The sequence below is a fragment of the Trachypithecus francoisi genome, unplaced genomic scaffold (genome assembly GCF_009764315.1).
Source record: "Trachypithecus francoisi isolate TF-2019V2 unplaced genomic scaffold, Tfra_2.0 Lachesis_group5, whole genome shotgun sequence".
Classification (NCBI taxonomy): Eukaryota; Metazoa; Chordata; class Mammalia; order Primates; family Cercopithecidae; genus Trachypithecus; species Trachypithecus francoisi.
The window spans coordinates 147617700-147643387 of NW_022681470.1; the positions used below are offsets into that span (position 1 = coordinate 147617700).

Consider the following 25688-nt stretch of genomic DNA (forward strand, 5'->3'; position numbering starts at 1 on the left):
GAAGTTAGAACAGTCCTGTGTGGCTGCTGAGCAGGTAAAACAGTGCAGTCAATTTGGAAAAGAGACTAGCGGCTCTTCAAAAAGTTAAGCATAGAGACAGGGCATGGTGGTTCACACCTGTAATCCCAGCAGTTCGGGAGGCCAAGGCGGGTGGATCACTTGAGCCCAGGAGTTCGAGACCAGCCTGGGCAACATAGTGAAACCCCATCTCTACTAAAAACACACAAAAAAATTACCCAGGTGTGGTGGCAGGCGCCTGTAGTCCCAGCTACTCGAGAAGCTGAGGCAGGAGAATGGTGTGAACCTGGGAGGCGGAGCTTGCAGTGAGCTGAGATGGCGCCACTGCACTCCAGCCTGGGCAACAGAGCGAGACTCCGTCTCAAAAAAAAGTAAAAAATAAAAAATAATTTACCGGGTTTGGTGGTGCACGCCTGTAGTCCCAGCTGCAGGCGCTATGTCTCCCTGGCATGGCAGTGGCCAGTGCTGAGTGAGTAGGAGCAATGTCCTGCCCCGCTGCAATGGCAGGGAAGGGTGGGGGACTCCCGGCTGTGACCTCACTCCCGCGGGCACGCTGATTGGCTCACTCGTGGTCTCCGGCCACCTGCTGCCGTCCATCACAGGCCACCCTCCCCATCCTCCATCCTGTCCGCAAGGCTCAGCAAAGCGGCTGGTGGGTGAGTGACGCTCGGGGGTAAGGAAGTGAGGCTGGGGGAGTCCCGAGCAGAGGTGTGGGCTCCCGGGGTGTGGAAGCGTGTTGCGGAGGACTGTAAGGGTCCCCAGTTCCTGGAGCTGCCCCCCATGCACACCCAGGGTCCGCACACCGGCCTCCCATGCTTGTTCGGCCCCTCCCCCATGGCCACGCGATAGGCCCCTTCCAGGTCTTGGAGCCCCAGGGCTGGGTGGTTTTTCAGTCTAGATATAGGGACACCCTAATCCCAGCAGCCAGAGGCCGTGGAGACCCTGAAGAGTACAGCTCTGAGTCTGACTTGAAGCTCCTTGCGCCCTCCAGCCAATGGCGCTGTCTCTAGCCTCAGTTTCCTCATCTGTCATATGGGAACAGAGTTAGTGGGACAAGGCAGGGTACTCTGTGTCAGGATCAGAAGACCGCCCCCGAGACCCTCCTCCCCTGCCCCGGCCTGTCACAACCAGAGCCAGGATGGTTCTGCTGCTGGAGGCCGAGCCTGTAGACTCACAGGGTCTTGCGGCGGGATGTAAGTGCCCAGAATGGCAGGTCAGGGTGGCCCAGAGGGAGACCCCATGAAAGCAGAGGCCTGGGAGGGGCTGGGGCACCTGTTAGCCTGTCCCGCTGGCCTCAGGCACCAGATAAAAATAGTCCCTGGTCTCAGAGAACATGAGCTGCCACTGGGGCCAAGAGTTTTGGTTTGGGGTGTGTCTCGGACTTATTGCTGTGCTGCCCTGCAGGGGCTCCTGCCCTCTCTGGGCCAGAGCAGCCTTGGCTGCTGTGCTGATGGATATTGGGCCCCAGCAAGGCTGGGCTACAGGGAGGGGCCCCAGGGCTGGCATGCAGGGTCAGGGAGATGCCTGGTGTGGGTGCCGGGCCATGCCTGGCATGAGTGTGAATTTCCCGAGTGAGTGGTGATTGAGGCAGAGATCACAGCCTCGGTTGGGAGTGGCAGGGCGGGGCCTGTTACTTGGTGTCCACAGAACCTCCAGGTCAGGCCCAGGCCCGTGGCAGGGACTCAGTAAATGCAAGACCTTGTTCCCCACCCCTCCTAGCCTGGCCCAGGACCTGCTGCTGCTCCAGTCATCTCCATGGCAGCCAGCGCCTGGGAGGAGCTGGATGGCGGCCTGGGCAGCTGCCAGGCCCTGGAGGACCACTCTGCGCTGGCTGAGCCACAGGAGGACAGGGCTCCAGGTATCCTTGTGGTGCTGGCGGGAGGAAGCCCCTCCCTGATGGTCCCCTTGAGCCAGGAGGCCCATCTTCAGAGACCAGAGCTGCTTAGCCTCCCACACTGGACTGGCTTAAACTGTGCTCCCCAGGTTCAACCCCTGGCCCTCATTTCTGCCTCAGGGGTCTGTAAGGAGCCCCCAAGGAAGACAAGTGCTAGGCTATACAGATCTAGGTTCCAATCCCGCATTGCCACTGAAATGCTTTGTGTCTTCGGGCAAAGCTGTCTCCAAGCCTGTCTGCTTTCTTTATATTTTTATATTTTTTATTATTGTTATTTTTTATTTTTTGAGGCTGAGCCTCATTCTGTCTTCCATGCTGGAGTACAGTGACATGATCATAGGTCACTGCAGCCTTGAGCTCTCAGGTTCAAGTGCTCCTCCTGCCTCAGCCTCCCAAGTAGCTGGGGCCACAGGTGCTGGCCACCATGTCTGGCTAGTTTTTCTTTTTTTAGAGATGGGGTCTCACTGTGTTGCCCCGGCTGGTCTCAAACTCCTGGGCTCAGGTGATCCTCCCACCTCAGCCTCCCCAAAGTGCTGGGAGTCCAGGTGTGAACCACTGTGCTGGCCTCCGTCTACTTTCTTATCTACAAGATGGGGTTAGTCACCCGCGCGTCACCCAGCAGGGCCAGGGGAGAGGGTGGGATTGGCCTGGGGGTCCCCACAACCTTGACTGTCCCTCTGTTCTCACAGCAACACCCAGGCTGGCCGACTCCGGCAGCCCGCCCCACGTGAGTAGCGGGGACCCTCAACCTTTAACCCAGGACACCTGGGGAGTTGGGGACAAGCCGACCAAGGGAGGCAGGTGTCTAAAGCCCACGGGAAGGGTTTGGCACCGGAAGGAAACATGTGGAATGTCTCATGATAACCACAGGACTCTCAGGAGCCGGTGGCTGAAGGCCGCAGTGTGGACACCAGGCCCAAGAAGATGGAAAAAGAGCCTGCCGCCAGGGGGACCCCAGGAACGGGGAAGGAGAGGCTGAAAGCCGGAGCGAGTGGGTTTGCAGGAGGCGTGGGTGAGGTGTGGGGTGGGAACGGACTGGTGTCAGGCTCAGGTCCCGGAGCTGGGTCCTTGGATCTTGGGGGGTGTCCTGGTTGAGTGGCGTCGAAGTGTGGCAGGCAGCGAGTCAACGGGCCGGGAGCCTCTACTAATGCGTGATAATACCGGCTAAGCCACTCAGCTCCCGGAAGTTAACTTCCAGAAACTCTGGGCATCCCCGTGCAGCTGCGGGGCACCGGGGCTGGGTTCACCTGCGCCCAGGGCCGCACAGGCAGGCAGGGTGCGCCGGGTTCAGGGCGCAGGCCTCTCTCTTGCCCCCTGTGCCCGGGGAATGGGGCGGCGCAGAGCCAGTGGCCACAAAGCAGCACGCCCTTGCCCCTGCAGGCCCTCGGAGCGCCCCCGCGCGCAAGAAGGCGCAGACCGCGCCGCCCCCGCAGCCGCCGCCGCAACCCCCGGCCCTGAGCCAGGAGCTGCCCTGGGGAGACCTGTCGCTCAACAAGTGCCTGGTGCTCGCCTCGCTGGTGGCGCTGCTGGGCTCGGCTTTCCAGCTGTGCCGCGGTGAGCGCGGGCTCCCCAGAGGTGGGACGAGGCTGGGGTCTACCTGTGCGCCTATTCTTCCAAGGAAGGGCCCTGTGACGCAAGGGTGGGGTCTGGGAGCCTTCTTCCCAGGGCTAGGTTTTGCACGCCCCCAAAGTTGGTTTGTACATCTCCCCTTAAGTGATGGGCCATGCGCGCCCCTCTCACCCCGTCTGGACCTTTTGCGGGGCCCATTCCCCTCGCCGCGAGTAGTTTCTGGCTTTCGGATGGACCTTGTGCAACCCTTCCTCCCGCGTAGCGTTCTGCCGCCTTCCTCCTGCACCCTCTCTGGGGACCGCTCAGCTCGTGAGCGCCCCCCGGGGGCACTCCTGCGACCCGTCCCTTGCTAGGGGTCTCCTACAGCCCGTGGTCGGGGGGAAGAATGACCGATTGAAAGAGCGACGTTCGGAGGAGGGGCGCTCCGCAACAGCGGAGTCCCGGAGTCCCTCCCACGGCTCGGGGCATCCTTAGCCTCAGCCGTACCGCAGGAGCCTCACCCCAACTGTCCAGGGAGAGGGGCTCTAGGGGTGAGGGACGGATGAACAGTGTAGTCCATGCCTCGACCCAGCTGACTCGGGTCCCGACCCTGTCGCTGCAGACGCCGTGGCTGGGGAAGCAGCAGTCCAAGCGCGTGCGCCCGAGCCCTGGGTCCCGCCAAGCTCGGCCCCGAGGGAGCCATCGTCGCCCCTGGTAAGCGCTTCCTTCCAGTGACTGCGGGCAGTGGGGCCTTCATCCCCAGGGAAAGAAGGAGCCCGGGCCGGGGGCAAGGTGGGCGCTTACCCCAGGACCTCACTCTCTGTCTTGCAGCCTAAGTTAGAGGCCCAGGCGCCCCCATCAGCGCTGCCTGCGCCCCGGGCCGAGGCAGAGGTCAGACCCAAGATTCCCAGGAGTCGGGAGGCTGCAGAGAAGGACGAAGAGGAGCCTGGCGAGGCCACCGGAGAGGCCGTCGGGGAGGACCGTACGCCCCTCGCAGCCCGGGGACCCAAGGAGAGGCCTCGGAGAGAGGGGAAACCGCGGAAGGAGAAGCCGCGGAAGGAGGAGAGGCCGAAGAAAGAGAGGCCGCGGAAGGAGGAGAGGCCACGGGCCGCCAGGGAGCCCCGGGAAGCGCTACCTCGGCGCTGGGAGTCACGCGAAGGGGGCCATCGGCCGTGGGCACGGGACTCTAGGGACGCCGAGCCCAGGAAGAGGCAGGCCTGGGTCTCCCCGAGGCGTCCCGATGAGGAGCAGCGGCCTGGGAGTCGCCAGAAGCTCCGCGCAGGCAAGGGGCGGGACTAAGCCGGCCCGCGCCCGAGTCCAGGGACACCTTCTCCACAACCCGCCACCCTGGCGGAATAAAGCGAGGGCTGCGGGCCGCAGAGTCATCTGCTTTACGCCTGGACTCGGCACCGAATCCAGGGCCTGAAAGAGCGTCGCGGGGCGCTTCAGGCAGGGGAACGACAGCGAGCGCTAAAGGGTGGACCCAGGCCGTGCGCAAGGAGAGGCGGGCGGCCCCCTAACACGCACGGACACCCCACTCGGTTGCTTGCTGGTCTTTATTGGGGCGATGCTTGGGGTCCGAATAAATATGGGAAGGGGCGCGAGCTGGGGTACGTCCGGCCCCTCGGGGCAGGAGTCCGCGCGGCGCAGGGGTCACCGGCAGCCACACTCCGTGGCCACCATGTTGGGCACGTGGTGCGCGCTGATGCGCTCCTCCGACAGGCTGATGAGCAGCTTGCCCGCGTAGGCGGTGGGCACGCAGCAGGGGGGGCGCGCCAGGGCGGCCCCACGGGCCTGCATCTTCAGCAGCAGCACCACGTGGTTGCCATAGCGCGGGTTGCGGTCGGACTGCGGCCAGCCGCACACGCCCTGGCAATTGTTGGCCTGGTAGGTCTCCGGGATGAGTACGGAGCGCTCCGCGCGGAGGTCTACGCTGAGCTCGCGCAGCGCACACGGCCCGTCGGCGGCGGTGGCCCCTGCGCTGCGCTGTGCCCGCCCCGGCCCGCGTGGATCCCGCCCGCGCCACTCCGCGCGCAGGCCCTGCAGCGCCTTCAGAAGCAGCAGCGCTCGCAGGGGATCGCCGGGGCCGCCGGGGCCGCCTGGGCAGAGCGCGAGCAGGCGTGCCAGCAGCGGGGCTGCAGCTGGAGGCAGACCCGGGAGGCTGCGCAGCTCGGCAACCGCTGCTTGCAGCTCGGCAGCCACGCGGCGCGCCAGGGCAGTCGCCCACGGCGCCGACGCGGGGTCGTGCAGGGGCGCGGGGTCCCCGGTGGTGGCCGCGGTGGGCCGCAGCAGCAGCAGCGGCTCCTCGCCGTCGAGCAGGCGCTCCAGCGCCGCGGGGTCCGAGAGGTTGACCAGGCCCTGCGGGAAGCCGGCCAGCGCGTCCGGGTCCAGGGCCAGGCGCGGCGCGGAGGCCCGAGCCGGGGGGCCCCGCAACGCCCGCACCAGGCGCGTGAGCGTCTCCAGGAAGGGGTCTGCACTGGGCGGCGACTCCTCGAGCTCCGCGGATGGCCTGGAACCCGCAGTTAGGGAAGTTGAGAGCGGGCGCGAGGCCACGCCGCCCCCGCCTGCTCCTGCCCCATGCCCCCGGGCCTGCGCGCACCTGGGCGGCGGGAAGGGCACGGTGTCCAGTTGGCCTTGCGCGGGCAGCGGCGTGGGCAGCGGCGCGGGCTCGGACCGCGGCAGCAGGAGCAGGGCCGGGGTCATCCGCGTGAAGCAGCGGTGGTCGTCGCCGAACAGCAGTGCCTGCAGTCGGGCCGTACTCAGGAGGGAACCTGCGGTGGGTGGGCGTGGGGCTGGCTCAGGGGCTGGGGGCTGAGGGCAGTCGACCCGGCGCCCGGTCCCTCTCCACGCACACCTACCCTCTCCGCGGGGCTGCAGGGTCAAGGCCAGCCCGGAGCCGCGCCAGGCCCCCGCAGGGCGGTCCACCGCCAAGGCCAGGTAGCGAGTGTCCCGGGATGGGCAGAGGCTCTGTGGAGACCAGAGCTCAGGCCGGCTGGATGGAGGCTTAGCCAGCCCTGCTCTACCGGTGCCCTTCCTCCCATTGCCACTGGTTCTACGCTCCTCTCAGTACCGCAGACCCTGCAACAAATCCATGCCCCTGCCGTGGCCCAGGCAATGCCCCATGCAACCCCCTGGTACCTGGGCACCTGGCAGCCCAGCCGTCGTCACAGTGACCTCAGGGCCAGGCCCAGGGTACAGCACCAGCAGCGCCAGCTCCAGGGGGTCGCCTCCTCCATGCGGGGGCTCCTGGAACCTCAGCGAGGGTGTCGGCTCCCAGGTCACTGCAGCCAGGACAGCAGGGGACGCCTGAGCTATTGAAGGCCAGGCCCGTCCCACAGTCCCCTGGGAGTCTTTGGGATCCGTCCCTGCTGCTCTGGCCACTGTGCAGGGGACCTCGAGCGGGGGACAAAGTGTCCCTCTTCACTGCCTTCCTGCAGCCAGGGAGCGGTGACCGCCGGGGCAAGCAGAGGCTGCGTCTGAGGCTGTGGGTGGGGCTGCTGCCCTGGGGTCTCTGGGTTAGGGCACCCGATGAAGCCCCTTCCCCGCAGGGAGTCTCTCAGGCCAGGGGCCCCGAGAACAGGCTGGCCAGGTGTGGGGCTGTGGGGAGGAGGGCTCCACCGGCCCGAGTCACATGGTGGTTTCTTCATGGGTGGCAAGAAGACAGCAGCTCTCTCCCTGCGACTGCAGCAGGGGCGGGTCTAAGAGCTGGGCTTCAGGGACAGGACAGAGCGCCGTGCCCACCTTCCAGGCCATGGACCCACAACCCAGTCCCAGAACAAGACCACAGCCTCCCTGCCCAGGGTGTGGGCTCTGCCAGCCCCTGATCTTCCCTGGGAGGAACCGGCCCACCTGAAGGAGGCCGGCGGTGCCAAGCTCGGGGCTGGGCCCCACGTACCTTCCTCCAGGTGCAGGACCACCAGGCGCTGCCCCCCAGGGTCCTGCAGCCAGGCCCCCAGCCGCCGTAGAGAGGGCAAGGCAGCCTGCCTGTCACCGGGGGTGCAGACCCCAAAGGTGGCCAGGTCTCGGGGGCCCCAGCGGGCCCGCTGCACGGCCCCCAGGAAGGCCCGCTCATAGGCGCTCAGAACCCCCATGACCTGCAGGGGGATGCTGCTGCCATTGCTGTCCCCAACCAGTGCCACCAGGCACAGAGGCTCTTGTGGGCTGCCTGGCGGCCAGTCCAAGTCTTCTCGGAAGATGAGGCCACCGGTGCCCACAGCTGGTTCCTCTGCTCTGAGGGCCGCAGTCCCCAGCAGAACCCCCAGGGCAGACAGCACCAGGGTCAGCCTGGTGAGAGGCAGGTCCCGCATCATGGGTGCTGCCAGGGACTGGGCTGCCCGCCTTGTGGAAGCCAAGTGGAAGGTGGGGCGTTTGTAAAGGACAGGCCCCTATCTCCTCTGCCGCGACCTTGGGGGACAGTGCCCGGCGCCCCCACTCCAGGCAGAGTGGCCTTCTCAAAGAGCCCTTTCTGTCGCCAGCAGCCTATCTCCCTCCCCACAGCGATAGAGCTGGGCCTGATTTGTCAACATGCTGTCCTTGAGGGCCCGTCCCCAGAAGGCACAGGAGTGGGAACCAGGCTGGGAGTGATGGCCAGGCAGCCAGACTAGACAGCGCTGGGGGCGGGGGGCCCAGATGTCCTGGGTGCTAAGGGGTGGGCCTGGAGGAGGAGGGTCCCAAGTCAGTGGGGGCGCCCTGTCCCTGCTCACCCTCCCAACCCCTGGTGGGCTGTCTGGAGACCCCAAGGATATCGCAGTCTGCTCTTCCCTCCCCAGGACAGGATCCCAGACCCCCTCCTAGCTGGCTGGTGGAGTCTGTCCTCCACCAGGCCACCTCCAAGGTACAGCTGTCTCTCAGGCCTCCCACAGGTGTCTCCAGGCCCTCCCCAGTCGGCGCAAACTCAGGGATGGTGCTGTGCCTGGCACTCCCACACAGCACTGACAAGGGAGGGCAGCGCTGCGGACATCAGTGCACTCAGGGCTGGAGAAGGCTGTTTAATGAGCAGGGGCCATACAAAAGAGCAGCCTTCTCCGTGGGAAAAGGCAGGAGCACCTGGCACTGGGCTTGCTGGGGGAGGGAGCAGCTTCTCAGTTGGTTGGGGGAGGGGGAGGTATGTTTCCTGGGCCTTCGGAGGGGAGTGGGGGCCTCAGCATTGGGGGCATGGGAGTTGGGGGGTGCACCCCAGGATTTGAGGGGTGAACTCCAGGAGGCTGAGGGTGGACCCCAGGAGCTGGATGGACCCCAGGAGGTTGGGGGTGGACTCCCGGGGCCTGAGGGTGCATCCCTGGGGCTGGTGGGTGCACCCCCGGGGCCTGAGGGTGAACGGCAGGGGCTGCTGGGTGTACCCCTGGGGCCTGGTGGTGAACCCCTGCTGATGGGGGAGGATGGACCCCCGGGGCTGGTGGGTGAACCCCGGGGGCTGGTGGGTGAACCCCGGGGGCTGGTGGGTGAACCCCGGGGGCTGGAGGGTGAACCCCGGGGGCTGGAGGGTGGACCCCGGGGCTGGGGGGTGGACCCCAGAGGTTGGTGGGTGGACTCCAGGGGCTGGGGGATGGACGCCAGGAGCTGGGGGATGGACCCCAGGAGCTGGGGGATGGACGCCAGATGCGGGGGGATGCACCACTGGGGCCGGGGGGTGGACCCCTGGAGCTGGCGGGGGTAGCTGGGGTGGTCCCGGGGGCCCTGAGGGTGCAGGCCCCGTGGGGGGCATGGGTGGCAGAGGTAGGCCTCCTGGCGGTGGCGGTGGCAAAGACTCGGGCAGCGGTGGCCGAGGGGGCAGACCATTCATCAGCGGGGGTGGAGGCCGCTTCACCCCAGGGGGGCCGGCAGGGAGGCTGGGCGGAGCCGGGGGCTTCTCCATCTTAAAGTGGAACTGGAGGAAGAACTAGAGAGACGGAGAAGGGTTCAGCAGGCAGGGCGAGGCTAGGGCCACCCGCGCTGGGCAGGAAGGAGCCAAGCTCAGGGCTAGCCACTCACCTGCTTGGTCTCCCGGTTCCAGTGTGTCCAGAACTTGCCCTCCGCCTTGTCGATCTCTCTGCTCGGCACCTGGGAGGGCGGGAGACAGAGAGGGCTCCTGGTCCCTGTGACCTCAGGGCAGCCGTCAGACAGGGACCCTGAGGCGTTAACCTCCCTGGCCCGGACTCCACCCTGGGAGTCCAGGAGAAGGCCCCGGCCTGGTAAGACTTTCGATGGGCACAGGGTTCAGTTCTGGAGTGACACAGACCCGGCCTCAATGCTAGCACACGGCTGGCCCCTGCCCTGGACAGGCGCCGTTTGTACTGTTTCCTGATGGCTGCCTTGTCCAGGCGTGGGCACAGGCTGTGGGAAGCCCTCCAGCAGCCTGGACCAAGACGTGAGGTCACTTGGTGAAGGCCTCACAGGCCCAGCGCTCAGCCCTGCCGGCCTCCCTTCTCCATGGGCACAGTGGAGCCCAAGCAGGCCCCCTCCCGCAAAGCCCAATGGGAGGGGTGCCCTGCCTGGCCTGCACAGACCCTTCTGGCTCTGTCTCGGGGATCCCAGGGGACCCCACAGCCTGACAGGAGGGGTGCCCTGCCCAGCCTGTGCAGATCCTTCTGGCTCGCACATCTCAGGGGGCCCAGGGGACCCCGCAGCCATGCTACCTTGAAGGCGATGGTCTCATAGGGCTCAGCGGCCATGAGCAGGTACTGCCAGCGCCGGTCCGGAGGCTCGATCCTCTGCTCGTACGCAGACATGAAGCGGTGGCGTGGCATGATGCCCTCGGCGATCTCAGGGTAGTCGATCTGTGGGGACACAGCCAGGTGGCAGCGCCGCCTTTCAGGTGCCTTTGGCCACCCCCCACACCCAAGCCCCTGATCTCACCTGGAAGAGGAGGCTCTGCTGGCCCATCTCCGAGTCCCTCTGCTTGGTCACTGCAACACAGAAAGCTCTCAGGTCCCGGCTATTTGTCCTCCCCAAAGCTGAGGGACCAGGGGTGGGCTAATGCCACCCACTGAACGGGGGCGAGACCCCAGGGGAGGCCCTGTGGCTCCGGGCAACCATCAATCTCTGCCCAGGCTCCGGGACTCTGGTATAGGTGAAGGCACAGGTGCGCCAGGGCTGAGCTACCTGCAGAGTCACTCGGGCAGGGACTGAGGGTGGTGCTCCTTTGCCCCAATCCCCAGAGCCCTTCATCCAGGGTGCTGGGACACTACCCAGCAGGAGTCGGGGCCGCTGGGTAGGGAGGGGCCCTTGGCATCCGGGCTCTAGGATTAGAGTGGGGCCGCCTGAACAGGGTCGACACCATGGCTGACACCATGGGTGAGCGGGAGACGATGCCTTTCCCACCAGAGCTCAGCAGCCTGGACTCCGAGAATGGCTGCTGGGCCACCTACGGCCTGGCCACTCTCCAAACAGCCTCAGGCACGCACATTCACAAGCCCTCCGCCTCCTCACTGCCCAGAGCCCAAGCTCAGGACCTGTCAGGGCATCCCCACCAGGAGTCTGCCGCTCTAGCCGCCCTCGTCCACCCAGTGCACCTGCCCCAGGGCCTGTGCCCTGCAGGCTCCTGTCTGGAGGCCAGGCACACAGGCTGTCCCCACCTTTCGTAAAGAACACTTGCTGGGTAGCGTGCCCACCTTCCTGACCCTACAGACACAAGTCTGTCTCTCCTACCCTGGCCGCTTCCCTGGCTTTCTGAACCAGGTCACCTCCTGCCATTCCCACTGCTGAGGGTCCCGGAGGAGCCGCCTCTAACAGCCGCTTCTTCCTGTCCTCCTTCAGAGGCTTCAAGGTTAACCGGGGGAAGGTGCCAGGGCTCACCACACCTCCACTTCCACTCTTTTGCTTGGCAAGAATCCCCAGAAGCTTCCACAACACTCGGACAGGAGGGCACAGACTGTGGCTCAGCTGGGAAAGGGGGCCGCTGGGTGAGACGGGTGCTTATCAGGCTCAGCCTGACAGCTCCCAGACACAACGCCAGAGGCTGCAGGTGGGTGAGGGATGGCCACCAAGGCCAGAAAGCAGCGGCTCAGGAACGAGGGTCTCAGGGCTGCGCCTCCTGCACTGGAGCCCAAAGAACCTATTCATGCAGCAGCAGCGGCTGTGGCCAGCGCCGCTCCGGGCACTCACCTTTGTAGCCTGGGCGGCCGATCTTCACAAACTTCTTCACCTCCACCTTGACCTTCTCAGGTGCGGGCTGGGCAGGGGCCTCCTTGGCCTCCTTGGCGGCTCGCCGGGCCCTGCAGGCAGGATGGACGTGGTGCTGGGGCCCCCCCACACACAGGCACCAAGGCCACGGGCCCAGGTGCCAGAAGCCCCCTGACCTTGGAGCTCACTACAAGCTGAGGGATGAGGAGGGCCAGGGGCCTGGGAGGGGCCCTGGGGTTTGGCTGAGAACAGGGATAGGACAGGCACGTTCTCTTCCTGTCATGCTCACTGTCCCTGGCTGGGGTCCTTCCAGCAACTCCATGCCTCTGCTTTTTTTTTTTTTTTGAGACCGAGTTTTGCTCTTGTTGCCCAGGCTGGAGCGCAGTGGCGCGATCTCAGCTCACCGCAACCTCCGCCTCCTGGGTTCAAGCGATTCTCCTGCCTCAGCCTCCCCAGTAGCTGAGATTACAGGCGTGCACCACCACGCCCGGCTAATTTTTTTTGTATTTTTAGTAGAGATGGGGTTTCTCCATGTTGGTCAGGCTAGTCTTGCCCTCCTGACCTCAGGTGATCTGCCCACTTTGGTCTCCCAAAGTGCTAGGATTACAGGCGTAAGCCACTGCGCCCGGCCTTTTTTTTTTTTTTTTTTTTTTTTTAAATAAGACTGAGTCTCGCTCTGTCGCCCAGGCTGGAGTGCAGTGGCACCATCTCGGTTCACTGTAACCTCTGCCTCCCAGACTCAAGATTCTCCTGCCTCAGCCTCCACAGTAGTCCACAGTAGCTGTGATTACAGGTGTGCGTCACCATGCCCAGCCTAATTTTTGTATTTTTAGTAAAGATGGAGTTTCACAATGTTGGTCAGGCTGGTCTCGAACTCCTGACCTCAAGTGATCTGCCTGCCTCAGCCATCCACGCCTCTGTTCTCTAATGCTCCCCAGAAACCGTACTCCAGCGCCCAGGGAGGCCCAGGCCAGGCTGGCTTCCCGGCCGTGGAGCAGTGGCCCGTGAGGCTCACAGAGACTTGAGCCGACAGCTGCTGGAGCACCAGGCATCAGAGGGGCACGGGGTACTCACAGGTTGGTCTGGTGCTTCTTCCCCTGGGTATGTGCCAAGTAGCTCCCCTGGAGTGGAAAGGAAACGCACATGACTCGGGGCCGGGCAGACAGACACAGGCAGGTCCCCTGACGTCAGCCACTCAGCCCGCCGCGAGCTGCCCGCAGCCGGGCACAGGCCGCACCTCATTGTTGTGAAGCGTCAGGCAGAGCTTGCATTCGTAAGAGCCCAGGTGGTTCTTCATGAAGTACGGGTCCTGGAGGGGAAGAACAGGCGCCCGTTAGACAGATCAAGGCTGGCTGCGGTCAGGGCCCTCAGAGGCAGGATCCCCTTTCTGTACAGGCATGGCTGTCCCTGATGGTGGTCCAGCGTTTCTGAAAATGGGGGATCCGGCGGGAGGCCTTCGTGAGCACAGGTGTCACCGGCTGGGGCTGTGGCCCAGGCTCTGAGCAGCGGGGGTTCCCAGGGAGCCCCCTGCACCACCTTCCTGGTGGTTCTGAGTCAGAGGGAGGCAGAGTCAGGACAGCACTCCTGGTCACTCCCGATGCAGGGAGCCGTCCGCTGCCCACGCCACCACGCCAGTGGTCGGCACAAGGCAGACACAGGCACAAGAAAAGCAAATGGGCTACACTGAAGGCCCAGAGACCCGCCCATCTCCAGGCCCTAAGCCGGGGCAGCCGGGCGCACGCCTCTTGTCTCAGACGCTGGAGTTCAAAGGCTAACTCCACCATCTGTGGCTGGGGCAGCCCCTCCACCCGTGACCTCATCTGGAAGACAGGGACAGTGACAGAGCCCTCGTCACAGGCCAGGTCCGTGGGGCATGTCAGGGTACACAGAGAGTGCTCCAGTCCCCATGTCCACGGTGCTGAGGGGACCCGGCTCATCCCTGCCTCTGCACAAGCTAAAATCAAAGGCTGCCCTTCACCACATCTGGCTGGACTGACATAAGCTCTCCCCACTCCCAGAAAATTAAATGATGCAAAACAGAAGGTTTTGGAGAGAACAAAACATTTCCACACGGAGCTCAGAGCCACAGAGGGTCTGCTCTCTAAGGTGGACAGAAGGGAGCTGTGGCTGCTCGGGGCAACAGGGGAGCATCTGGACACGGGGCTGCATCGCCCAGGCTGGGTGGAGGCCCAGGAAGAGCCTCGGCGCCCTCTCCAGGGCTGTCCTGGAAAGCCGAGCCCCGCCACAGGCGGCTGCACGGTGGCTGGCCCACCTTGTTGATGTCGATGGTCTCTAGGGCCAGCTGCCGGAGGCGCTCCCTGCGGTCACGGTTGCTCTCAGAGGAGGAGGCCACGCCCCCGCTGCCGGTCTTGCCCCCAGGGCGATGCTGGAAGTCCATGGTGACGGCCTTGGGGCTTTAGCAGACTGGGAGACACCTGTGGAGGCCAAGAGGAGAGTGAGAAGGATGGCTCCGAACTCGGGGCTGCTGCTGGGACCTCCCTGGGCCAGGCCACCAGGCTGGAGCCTGCGAGACCTCGGCCCCTCGCCCTGCACTCCCAGAGCCAGGGTCTAACCAGCCCTGAGGGGGCCACCCCAAAGTGCACCCAGTCTCTTCCAGGAGGCCGAGGCCCAATGTGGACAGGCACAGACACGAGGAAGCTGGAGCCTGTCTCCAAATGAGCATACGTGAGGGATGGAGAAGAAGCCACTCTAGCCCAGAGTGCCAAGGCTTGGAGACCTGAAATGGCGATGGGGAGCCCAGAGCAGGCATAAAGGGAAGGCCAAATTCTTACGAACGAGTCACCACCACCAGGGAGCCATCCCGGACTGCCCAAGCCCCCAGTGTTCAAGCCTTCCTCTGAACTCCCTCTCTGGTTGGCTACACTTACTTGTCCCCAACCTAATTCTATCTCTTGGGTTCGCTGTAAACTTGTTGGGAGGTGAGGACACTGATCTTTGCATCCTGACTGGGTAACATCCAGGAGATTGGTCACATCTGCTTGTGGCGCAGGAGGGCTCTGCTGAGTCCCCAACACCCTCTTCCAGACGCAGGCCTGCCACGGTTTCCCACGCCCTTTCAGGCTCCGTGCAAACCTGAGCTCCAGGCAGCCTCCTCTCATCTCCTGGCACTCTTCCCCTTGCCTGCTCAATGTCGGCCCCGGGCCCTGGTTTAAGAGCCGTGGGTGAGCTCAGAGAGATGGGGCCCAGGAGACCGAGGGAATGATAGCCCCCCACAGATGTCCACATCCGAATCCCCGGGACGTGTGAACATGTCCCCTCATGGCAAAAAAGGATGCACAGGTGGGCTTGAGGGTCTGAAAACAGGAGATGACCCTGGGTGACCTGGGGGCCCCATGTCCTCACAGGGTCCTTGAGGATCTTAAAACGACAGGTGATCCTGGGTGACCTCAAGAGAGGAGGCGGGAGGCTGAGAGTCAGAGAGGCTGTGCTGTGGCTGTCAACGGGGAGGAAGGGGCCCTGAGGCGAGGGACACGGGTGCTTCTGGACGCTGGGAAAGGCAGGAAACGAGTTCTGCCCCAGAGCCTCCAGAAGGAATGGAGCCCTGTGGACTGTTTGGACTCTGACCCCAGAACCAGAAGCTGATACAGCCGTGTCATCTGAATGACTCCATCTGCAGTGATGTGCCATGGTGGCCGCAGGTGTGCAGGGGCACGCTGAGGGACAGGTCAGCTGTGCTGCTGACTTGTGGTGGGGCCTGAAGTCACCCCTTAATCTATGGGGACCCAGGAGCCCTCCCCACCCAGTTTTTATTCCCTGGGCAAGTTGATGAAAATGATCCAGCGTGGTGACTGGTGAGGCAGACCTCCCAGCTCACTGCAGCATCACGGACGCCCCATCACAAGTTCAGACATCACAAAAGCCCACCCAGAAATACCCATTTTTACGTGTTGTCACGTAAACTTCGAGAAACCACCACCATGACCATCGCCATCCCTTCACAAAACAAAGAACATTCCATTGTGAAAAAGGAGACTGTGACACCAGAAGGACTGGCCTTTGCCGGGAACGCCACCCTCTGGCCCCGAGGAGCCCTCCCTGCCTCCGGCTTCTTGACCACGCATTCTTCAGGACCAGGGAGAACTGCATCCTCTCCGTGCTGGTGCCGTCAGCCGGAGGCCACGCCAACTCCCACCGTCCCTGCTACCAGCTGACAACTGCCTGGGAGGCTCTGTCTCCGGACGGCGCACAGGCGGGCGGGATTGTGTGGGTGCCGCCCGAAAGGTTCATGAAGTGCCTAATTTTTCTCTGGAGGACATTTAAGCATTTCCTGGTCAAGCGACATGAAACTCACATCAGGGGATGTGCGTGGGGAGCCCAGCGAGCAGCCTCCCACCAGGCCGCAGCTGCACTTGCCTCTCCACGCCTCACAGAAACCACAGTCCTCCACGCACCTCAGCACCGAACCAAGCCCTCGCTGGGGGGGAACGTGCAAGAAGGCGAGGAATCAGCCTTCTTTCACGGATGCACCCCAAGAACCCGGGGGGGCGTGGTGCTGGGAGGCACTCCCACACACAGATCTTGGGGAGTCATCAAGCGCTCCCCTCTCCCAGGAGGACGGCCTGTTCCTTTCATCATGAAAGGATTCAGCAGCATGCGAATGCCCTGCTTGTCCCTGGTCGTGGCCCCTCCTGGACCATGCCCCTACTCTGCGGCTAAGCTCTGCAGAGCCATCACTGGTCTCTACCCCCAAGCCTGCACTCTCCACGGCGCCCGCCCATGCGTCCTCATGGCCAGCAGTGTCTGGTAGAAAGAAGAGCAGATGGCGGGACATGTCTGTGGAGGACCCAGGGCCCGGGAGGAGCGGGGCTCAGCCTCAGGAGTGACCTGCACTTCGCTCCTCCACGCAGGAAGGGGCAGCGCAGCTTCTGAGGCCAGGAGAGGTGCAGATGGCCACAATAAGAGCCACCAACCTATCCTGATGTACTTATTTCCCATCACATTTTAGTGACATTTCCAGAATGTTCTAATGACCCAGTGGCTGGGAGGACCTGGAAAAGGAACTTAGATGGCAAAATGCTAACAAAGCCAAGAGTTCAAATCCATCTAGGGCGAGCCTAGTTACTTCTTAAACTGGCCAGACAGAACGCCCCAGCGGCCAGTGGCTGGCTCAGGACACAAGCTCCAGCTGTCACAGGGAGCTGTCGCCGGTGCAGTCTGGCCCACAGAAACCCAAACCCAGACCAATACGCAACCACTCACCAAGTAAAAAACTGATCCAAAAACCAGAAGCCATCTGATCCCAAGCCTAGCCATCGCAGCCACTGAACGCCCACACCGTCCCTCCCTAGCCGCTGAAATGTGGCGGCAGCCTGGGGAAGGTCCCACGCTCCGATCCCCCACGACCCTCGAGTAGATCAGAACTTTATTCCCAGCAGAACTGGCACAAAAGGACCTCTGGAGTTAGAGAGACAGGCCCAGCAGAGCAAGGGGGCCCAGTGTCAGGCTGAAAAGAGCGGACCGAATCGCGACCTGCCGACTGGGCAGCGGGAAGCCCTGCGGCTCCCTGGCACAGCTCAGGCGGCAGGCGGCCCAGCACAGATGCCCCCCCCGCCCAGGGGGAGGCCAGGAGTCTTTTCTGGGGAAACAGCACGAGAGGAAGAATCCTCAAATACGAACATTCGGGGTCCCCACACCTCAAAGAAAAGCCCCGCTCCTCGCCAGACCACTGGGCAGCTGGCCTACCGGATGAGAAGTGGCGCTCACACAGAGCTGCCGGCCGCTTTGTTCTTAAAGAGAAACACACGCATCTGAGAACAAAGAGACTGATGGGAATCCCAATAAGAGACTGCTGCCGCCCTCCTTCGTTACTGAGGGAAACCGCAGCACCACAAAACCAGGACGGGGCGCCAAATGACACCAAGTTGAATTAAAACAAAAAGCCCTTGAACAGTACAGACGGGACGATCCCAACAAAACATTCCATACCAGAGTTGGAAGCTGAGCCAAACAAACCTTTCATAAAGGAAAGCCAAGAGTCGAAAAAACAGGAGGAAAAGCAAGAACCTAGGCGACATTCCAGAATGAGCACAGAAAAAGTACCCAACAAAACCAAACATGAAAAACAGGATCACAGAAATAACATTAAGAACAAGAAAACTCAAAACAAAAACAAAACACAGGACTAAAGGAACCAAACTGTCCAGATACCAAGGACTCACCAAGATCAGAAAATAAACAGACCCCAGGGAACGGGGAGACCAGGGAATTTCACACCACGCCACACACCACCCAGGAAGATGTGCAGCTTCCACTCGACAAAGAAAACTCAGCAGAAAAGATCAGAAACCAGCACAGGAACCGATCTTTCGAGAACCGCACTGAAAACACTGCTTTCACGGTTCTGAGCAAACACAGATTTTTTTTTCTTTTGAGATGGATTCCTGCTCTGTCGCCCAGGCCGTAGCTCGATCTTGGCTCACTGCACCCTCCACCTCCCAGGTTCAAGCGATTCTCCTGCCTCAGCCTCCTGAGTAGCTGAGATTACAGGCGCCTGCCAACACGCCTGGCTAATTTTTATACTTTAGAGATGGGGTTTCGCCGGGTTGGCCAGGCTGGTCTCAAACTCCCAAACTCAGGTGATCCACCCGCCTCGGCCACCCAAGGTGCTGGGATTACAGGTGTGAGACACCGCACCCGGCCTACAAATATGGATTTCAATCTAGATTTTTATACCCCACCAAACTTCTAACTATGAGGGTAAATAAACTCATTTTCAGACAATCAAGGACTTCCCCCATCCCCGAAAAAAATCATCTATTTCTTCCAAAGCTCCCAGAAGTTCTGCTCTGACAGCAAGAAGAGGAAGAGATGGCCACACTGGGAACAGAGGTCAGCACAGGGCAGCAAGGACAGGAAGGTTTGGGACACCAGCTCCACTTCCAGGCAGAGCACAACCAGTCCAGTTTGGAGGAAGAGCATACGGGGGTCTTGGAGGGAAGAAGTGGTGAGGGGGAGATCAATTTATTTAAACCTGTGCAAAACACAACTGATAGGCATGAGATGCTGGAGCTTTGTGGAAAAATAAACAAACACTAGGGAAAAGAAAGGCTAACAGTAAAAACAAAGTTAATTAGCTTTAAGGGAAAATACAATGCTATAACAAAAACCCAGTTGAACACATTACTTGTTTTAGCAGGCAACTAAATATATATATATATATATGTATTTTTTTTTTTTGAGATGGAATCTTGCTGTGTCTCCCAGGCTGGAGTGCAGTGGCGTGATCTTAGCTCACTGCAAGCTCCGCCTCCCGGGTTCACACCATTCTCCTGCCTCAACCTCCCAAGTAGCTGGGACTACAGGCACCCGCCACCACGCCTGGCTAATTTTTTGTATTTTTAGTAGAGACTGGGTTTCACCATGTTAGCCAGGGGGGTCTCGATCTCCTGACCTCGTGATCCACCTGCCTTGGCCTCCCAAAGTGCTGGGATTATAGGCGTGAGCCACCGCGCCCGGCCCTGAGCAGCCAACAACATTTTGCGTCTTATTTAGAAAATACAACCAATGGCCGGGCGCGGTGGCTCAAGCCTGTAATCCCAGCACTTTGGGAGGCCGAGACGGGCAGATCACGAGGTCAGGAGATCGAGACCATCCTGGCTAACGCGGTGAAACCCCATCTCTACTAAAAATACAAAAACTAGCCGGGCGAGGTGGCTGGCGCCTGTAGTCCCAGCTACTCGGGAGGCTGAGGCAGGAGAATGGCGTAAACCCGGGAGGCGGAGCTTGCAGTGAGCTGAGATCCGGCCACTGCACTCCAGCCTGGGCGACAGAGCCAGACTCCGTCTCAAAAAAAAAAAAAAGAAAGAAAATACAACCAATGACCAACTGTGCTCATGACAGAAACTCATCCAGGATATGGAAGGCAAAGGTGCAGTGGGTGGATGGGAGGGAGAAGATCTCAACAGCCGTGACAAGAAATCGGCAGGTGATATCTACAAATTGATAAATCCAGGAAGAAGTATGTTATTTACTAAGGTAAAGATCAGGGAACAGAGTGGCAAAACCCCATCTCTACAAAAAAAAAAAAAAATAGAAAAAAGAGCCGGGTGTACTGGCTAATGCTTGTAATCCTAGCACTTTGGGAGGCTGTAGGGGTGTGGATCACCTGAGGTCAAGAGTTCAAGACCAGCCTGGGCAACATGGCGAAACTCCGTCTCTACAAAAAAATACAAAAATTAGCCGGGCATGGTGGTGAGCACCTGTGGTCCCAGCTACTCGGGAGATTGAGGCAGGAGGATGGCTTGAGCATGGGAGTTTGAGGCTGCAGTAAACTGTGATTGCACCACTGCACTCACTCCAGCCTGGGTGACAGAGCAAGACACTGTCTCAAAACAAACAAACAGAGAGACAAAAAAACGACCACGACCAGGGGAAATGAGCTTAAGAATTGAGGAAAGGTGGACTCCGGGACCTGGGACCGGACCAGCGGGAAGGAATTAGTTTTTGGTGGCAACACCATTCTCTCGTCAAACCTAGCAAACAACCTCTTTTCCAGAGCTCCCCCTGGCTGTTTGGTGTTCTCCCAGGATACACACGAACAACCTTCACAGCGGTGTGCACCCGCAAAATGGGGCCAGCTAACGTTTCCTGGTCGCCTTTAGCATGGTGTTGAAGCTGTCACTCCCGTTTTAAGAGGAATGAGGCTCACAGGAGTTATATCACAGAGCCCCAGTGAACTCACAGGTATAGATTAGCATGCAGAAGTGTTCTCGGCTACAAGGAAGGAGGCCCAAACCATTTCAGCCGCGATCCCGATCTGATCCCAACGAGTCTTAGTTGTTTCTTTTTCATTTTGTGAAACAGGGTCTTGCTCTGTTGCCCAGGCTGGAGTGTAGTTGCGATCATGGCTCACTGCAGCCTCGACATTCCGGGATCAAGCGATCCTCTCGAGTAGCTGGGGCTACAGACGCAACCACCACTCCTGGCTAATTTTAAAAATTTTTTGTAGAGATGGGGGTCTCCCTGTGTTGTCCAGCCTGGTCTCGAACTCCTGGACTCAAGCGATCCTCCCGCCAAGCCCTCCCTGAGCGGTGAGATTACAGGCGTGAGGCCCCGCGCGCGGCCTCCCAACAGGAGTTTGGAAATAGAGTTCCGAGCGGGCCCGACCCTCCAGGCCCGCCCAGCGCGGGGCCTACAGGATGCACAAGGCCGGATGCTCACGGGAGGAGGGAGGGGAGCGACGGCGCCGACCGCCCCTCGGCCCGCGGCCTGTCGCAAGCTCCTCTCTCCTACGTCCGCTCTTCCCCAGGGAACCCCCGGTCCGCGTCGGCCGCCGCCCTCAACCGGCTCCACTCCTCACCAGAGCCTGAGGCCGCGTTATCGCCTCCTCGATCCGCCACCGCCACGACTTCGTTCGGCGCACGCGCGTCGCGGGCAAAGAAAGCACTTCCAGGGCAAATGGGGCGGGTCCTCTAGTGTGCGCATGCCCGGCCCACCCAGCGGCGCGAGTCGGAGGGTCAGGAGGCGCGAGGGAAAGGGCTGGAGAGGGCGGGGCTGAACGCGAGGCCAGGAAGGCAAACCGCGCGTGCACACAACGCTCCCAACGAACCTTTGGTTTGCTGCGGCCGCGCTGGGCTAACTCGCGAGGGGCGGCTAACACTCTCCGGGAGACGTTATCGCTCCCTCTGCCTGCGCCTGGCCGCTCTAGGAAGGGGTGCTAGCCATCGCGGGGGTCCCTGATGCGGTTCCAGCTTGGTCTCGTTTATTTCAGTTTAATGGTTATGTAACGACTGTCCGTCTCCGCTACCAATCCGTGCACCCCCCCCCCCCCCCCCCCCCCCCCCCCCCGCCCCAGGTCGCCAGCGCCACGCAGTGGAGACTGGCGGCATGGCCGGCCCAAAGTGCGCAGGCGCACTAGCCCCGGCCGTGCTTCCGTGTCTGCGCACTGAGACCTTTTTGGCGCCGGCCCCGGCGTGAACGGGGACGGCGGCCGGGAGGGCGCGGTCCGGGTTCCCGTTCCCCGCGAAGCCATGCGGTACAACGAGAAGGAGCTGCAGGCGCTGTCCCGGCAGCCGGCCGAGATGGCGGCCGAGCTGGGCATGAGGGGCCCCAAGAAGGGCAGCGGTGAGCGGGACCCGGGAGACCGGGACAGTGCCAGGGGTGGGAGGCCGGGGCCGGGGGCCCGGGGCGGGAGACCGGGGCCGCGGTCCGGGCGCAGGTGCCGGAGGCCGGATTCCGGGTCGGGGCGCCGGGGGCGGGAGGCCGGGGTCCGGGCGGGGGCTGCCTGCGCCCCTGAGCGCGCGCTGTGCCCGCAGTGCTGAAGCGGCGGCTGGTGAAGCTGGTGGTGAATTTCCTCTTCTACTTCCGGACAGACGAGGCCGAGGTAGGGGCGTCGAGGGCGCGCGGGCGGGTCCCAGGCTGGGCCCCGCGGAGGCCAGGTGCTCACCGCTCCGTCCCGGCGCCCGTGTCTCCTCCAGCCCGTCGGAGCCCTGCTGCTGGAGCGCTGCAGAGTCATCCGGGAAGAGCCCAGCGCCTTCTCCATCAGTGAGTGGCGCTAGGGAAGCCAGCGGCGCCTCCCGCAGCCCAGGGCACCAGCAGCGCTGCAACTGTCCCCTCCCCAGGCGCTCAAGGCCTCCTCTGTGTCCCCAGCCTGGCGCCACCCTCCTCAGACATAAGAATGCATTGTCCACGGGCAGCTCAAGGTCAGGTTCTCCTGGCGGGCACCATCCTGCCCACCTGCCAAGTCCACTTAAGCTTGGGTCCCTTCCAGACTCTGCTCTTTCTTCCCTGTGGGCCCAGGCTGTACTCACAGAGAGGCTGGGCCAGCCCCACCCAAAGCGTTTCCCAACTGCCACAACTAGCATGGGTCTAGCATTAGGTGGGGGTAGGGGGAGTGAGAGGGGGGTGTTCTCCTGGGTCTTAAGAGATTCCCTTCTGCGGGGAAAGATGGAGTCCCTGCTGGTTTGCCAGAGTGGCTGTCAGAATTTCACAGGTCAGGTGGCTTAGATATCAGAAACATTCTCTACAGTTCTGGAAGCCAGAAGTCCTAGATGAAGGTGTTGGTGGGGCTGGGTCCTTCTGAGGCCGAGGGGAATTTCCCAGTTGCTAGTGGCGGCCAGCATCCTACAGGTTCCTTGGTTTGTGGCAGTGTCAGCTTGTCCTCCCTGCATCACATCTGTGCCCACATTTCCCCTTCTACACAGATGCCGAGCAGAATTTAGGGCCCACCCTGACAACCGCTTTTTACTTTATTATTTATTTATTTTTTGAGACAGGGTCTTGCTCTGTCGCCCAGGCTGGAGTGCAGTGGCGTGATCTAGGCTCACTGCAACTTCCCCCTTTAGGGTTCAAGTGATTCTCCTGCCTCAGCCTCCCAAGTAGCCGGGATTATGGGCGTGCACCACCATGCTCAGCTAATTTTTGTATATTTAGTAGAGACGGCGTTTTGCCATGTTGGCCAGGCTGGTCTCGAACTCCTGACGTCAGGTGATCATCCTGCCTTGGCCTCCCGAAGTGCTGGGATTACAGGCTCCAGCCACTGTACCCGGTCCTCTTTTTTTTTTTTTTTTTAAATTTTTGAGACAGAATCTTTTGTTTCCCAGGCTGGAGTGCAGTAGCGTGATCACAGCTCACTGCAGCTTCAACCCCCTTGGCTCAAGCGATCCTCCCACTTCTGACTCCAGAATGGCTGGGCCTACAAGGCCCCACCACCACACCCGGCTAATTTGTTTTTATAGAGGCGGGGATTTTGCTATGTCACCCAGGCTGCTCTCGAACTCCTGAGCTCAAGCAATCCTCCCACCTCAGCCTCTCAAAGTGCTGGGATTACAGGCGTGAGCCAGTGTGTCTGGCGACAACCTCATTTTCACTAGTTTATTTGCCAAGACCCTATTTCCATACAGGGCCACACTCACGGGTTCTGAGAGTTCAGGACATGAACACATCTTTGTGGGGGCCAGAGGAGGAACAGTTTTGGGCAGTGGCAAGAGGAAGCTGCCCCTGTGGTTTTGGGCAGGACCGACCACAGGTGCTCCCTCCCCAGGCTTCATCGAGGATCCTGAGAGGAAGTACCACTTTGAGTGCAGCAGCGAGGAGCAGTGTCAGGAGTGGATGGAGGCTCTGCGTCAGGCCAGGTGGGGCCAGGCGGTGGTGGGCACCACTGGGGTGGGCACAGCAGCCATGCAGAGCAGGCAGCTGACCCCGTGCCACCCTCTTCCCCAGCTACGAGTTCATGCGGAGAAGCCTCGTCTTCTACAGGAATGAAATCCGGAAGGTGACAGGCAAGGTGTGTGCAGGGCTGCAGAGGGCCGGGGCGGGGCTGCAGGTGGCCGGGGCGGGGCTGCAGGTGGCAGAGGCAGTCCTCCGGCCCTGGCTAATGGCCACCTGTCCACCCCACAGGACCCCCTGGAGCAGTTCGGCATATCCGAGGAGGCCAGGTTCCAGCTGAGTGGCTTGCAGGCATGAGCGCAGGGCATGGCAGTCGGCGTGCCGCTGGACAGGACTGGCCCTGCCCAGCCGTGAGTCGCTTGGCCATGCCTGGATTTTGTTTGGTTTTTGGATCAGGGTCTCACTGTGTTGCCCAGGCTACAGTGCAGTGGTGCCACAGCTCACTGTGACCTTGACCTTCTGGACTCACGTGATCATCCTGCCTCAGCTTCTCAAGTCGCTGGGGTCACAGGCATGAGCCGTCACATCCAGCCATCACACCTGGATTTCAGTGGGAGGTTTTTGGTTCGGAGACATCCAAAGCCTGAAGCCAGCTGGGTGTGGGCAGGGGCTGCATTTTGTGAAACTGCCCAGCAAGCTGCCCTCTCCGGGGCCCCAAGACCCACCTGACTGGCCTGGCACCTGGTGCCAAGTGCTGTTGCAGGATACACGCCCTCCCACGGGTGCCCGGCCTGAGTTGTGTGCACCCAGGGCCTGGCGAGCCCCTGGGCTGCTGGCGTGGCGCCTTGCCCCCACTGATGAATGTACAGAGCCAGATAAAGCTGTGAATGGCACGGGGGACGAGCCCCCACCAGCTGTGAATTCTCCTGCAGACAGGAGGGCCCTGGCTGTGCGCCTGGGGAAGTGGTTGCCCTGGAGTCAGGGTGCTTGTCCTGTTCAAATAAAGGTACCTCTTTTCCACACTGGATGGCGGTGAAGTGAAGGAGAAGGGAGGGGCAGCTGGGGAGCCCCCACCCAAGGGAAGTAAAGCTCGGGGTCCTGAGAGGCAGGGGCTGGGCCCCCTGCACTGAGGGGAGAGCTGGAATCCCCAGCCAGGACAGGTGGAGGCTGGGACACAGGCCTGGGGAGCACGGGGCTGCTGTGTGTTATCAGGAATCCTGTGGTGACCTGGGGTCCCGCCTCTGGCATTCATGGGTCCTCCCGGAGTGTGGCTGGGGCCTGGGCTGGCTGGCTTTGGTCCATCTGGTGTGAAAAGGACTCTGCTCATGTCATTGGGGTTGCAGATCTGGTTTTTCGTTCGTCAGAAGGCCGTTTGCCTGTGGCCTGGCGCAGTCATAAGCCTCCCCAAGGCCAGGGTGTCCTGGTGTCAGCCCCGGAGCTTCTGCTAGGGGCGCCCCTAGGCCCTCCACTCCCCCTGCTTCAGCGATGACACTAGCCGGGGCCTCTCACCACCAGGAGATGCCTCATGCCACCCAGAAGAAAGGCTGCCATTCACACCAGGTCCAAGTGAAAACGGTCTGTTTATTACAGCGTCTAGAGGTGGGGATGCAGAATGCAGGGGTGCCCGGAGGGAGGGGCGCCCGCAGCCCGGGGGCGGACCGTGACAATGCGCGCAATCCAAAGTACAGTTCACCAGAAAGACACGGCAGAGCCTCCCGCGTGTTACAAAGGCTGACACAGACCAGCAGCGTGTTGTTTTGGCGGGGCGGGGCGGGGCGGGGGGGAGGATCTGACCACCGATGACGAGGGCAGTCAGCTGGCGGGCGGGGGGTCCCCTGCTGACCACTGAACAGACTGACGCGTCTTGGGGGCAGATAAATTAAGGGGGAAGTCATTTAAATAAGTCACCGTGTGTGCCTCTGTGGGCCAAGGAGGGGGTGTCCTAGTCATTAGGGTTCCTATCAATTCCTGAGCAAGAGCCACTCCCAGGCGCCGCCCGCCTGCCCACAGTCAGCAGCAGCAGCAGCAGCACAGGTCCCCGCCGGCTGTCCATGGAAACTCA

The 25688-nt window shown here is 61.7% G+C and overlaps 4 protein-coding genes across 6 annotated transcripts; 2 read left to right on the forward strand and 2 right to left on the reverse strand.

Moving 5' to 3' along the window:
• Positions 1-575: 575 nt before the first annotated feature.
• On the forward strand, positions 576-4997 carry JSRP1 (junctional sarcoplasmic reticulum protein 1; the record flags this gene model as incomplete). Its single annotated transcript, XM_033195398.1, has 7 exons — positions 576-674; positions 1738-1876; positions 2602-2639; positions 2783-2903; positions 3293-3466; positions 4083-4174; positions 4292-4997. Coding segments are annotated over 7 exons (1131 nt in total), but the record flags the coding sequence as incomplete, so codon positions are not given.
• Positions 4998-4999: 2 nt separating this feature from the next.
• AMH (anti-Mullerian hormone) lies at positions 5000-7874 on the reverse strand. The gene is made up of 5 exons (XM_033195174.1): positions 7356-7874; positions 6599-6741; positions 6319-6427; positions 6060-6231; positions 5000-5969 (listed from the first exon to the last, which is right to left on the reverse strand). The coding sequence occupies exons 1-5, from the start codon at positions 7768-7770 to the stop codon at positions 5114-5116; spliced, it is 1695 nt and encodes a 564-aa protein (XP_033051065.1). The 5' UTR covers positions 7771-7874; the 3' UTR covers positions 5000-5113.
• A 537-nt stretch (positions 7875-8411) lies between these two features.
• SF3A2 (splicing factor 3a subunit 2) lies at positions 8412-21013 on the reverse strand. The gene is given in 10 exon segments (XM_033195175.1): positions 8412-8952; positions 8955-9338; positions 9431-9499; positions 10075-10215; positions 10295-10344; positions 11543-11652; positions 12635-12681; positions 12798-12869; positions 13833-13995; positions 20880-21013. Coding segments are annotated over 9 exon segments (1410 nt in total). The 5' UTR covers positions 13959-13995; positions 20880-21013; the 3' UTR covers positions 8412-8541.
• Positions 21014-21170: 157 nt separating this feature from the next.
• Positions 21171-24651, forward strand: PLEKHJ1 (pleckstrin homology domain containing J1). 3 transcript variants are annotated; one of them, XM_033195192.1, is made up of 6 exons: positions 21171-21643; positions 21892-21902; positions 21997-22063; positions 23562-23652; positions 23741-23804; positions 23918-24651. In XM_033195192.1, the coding sequence occupies exons 1-6, from the start codon at positions 21550-21552 to the stop codon at positions 23981-23983; spliced, it is 393 nt and encodes a 130-aa protein (XP_033051083.1). In that variant the 5' UTR covers positions 21171-21549; the 3' UTR covers positions 23984-24651. The 3 variants fall into 3 exon arrangements, with proteins under 3 accessions (XP_033051083.1, XP_033051082.1, XP_033051081.1); XM_033195191.1 differs by having other exon boundaries at positions 21172-21643; positions 21835-21902; XM_033195190.1 differs by lacking the exon at positions 23562-23652 and having other exon boundaries at positions 21251-21643; positions 21835-22063.
• The last annotated feature ends 1037 nt before the right edge of the window (positions 24652-25688 follow it).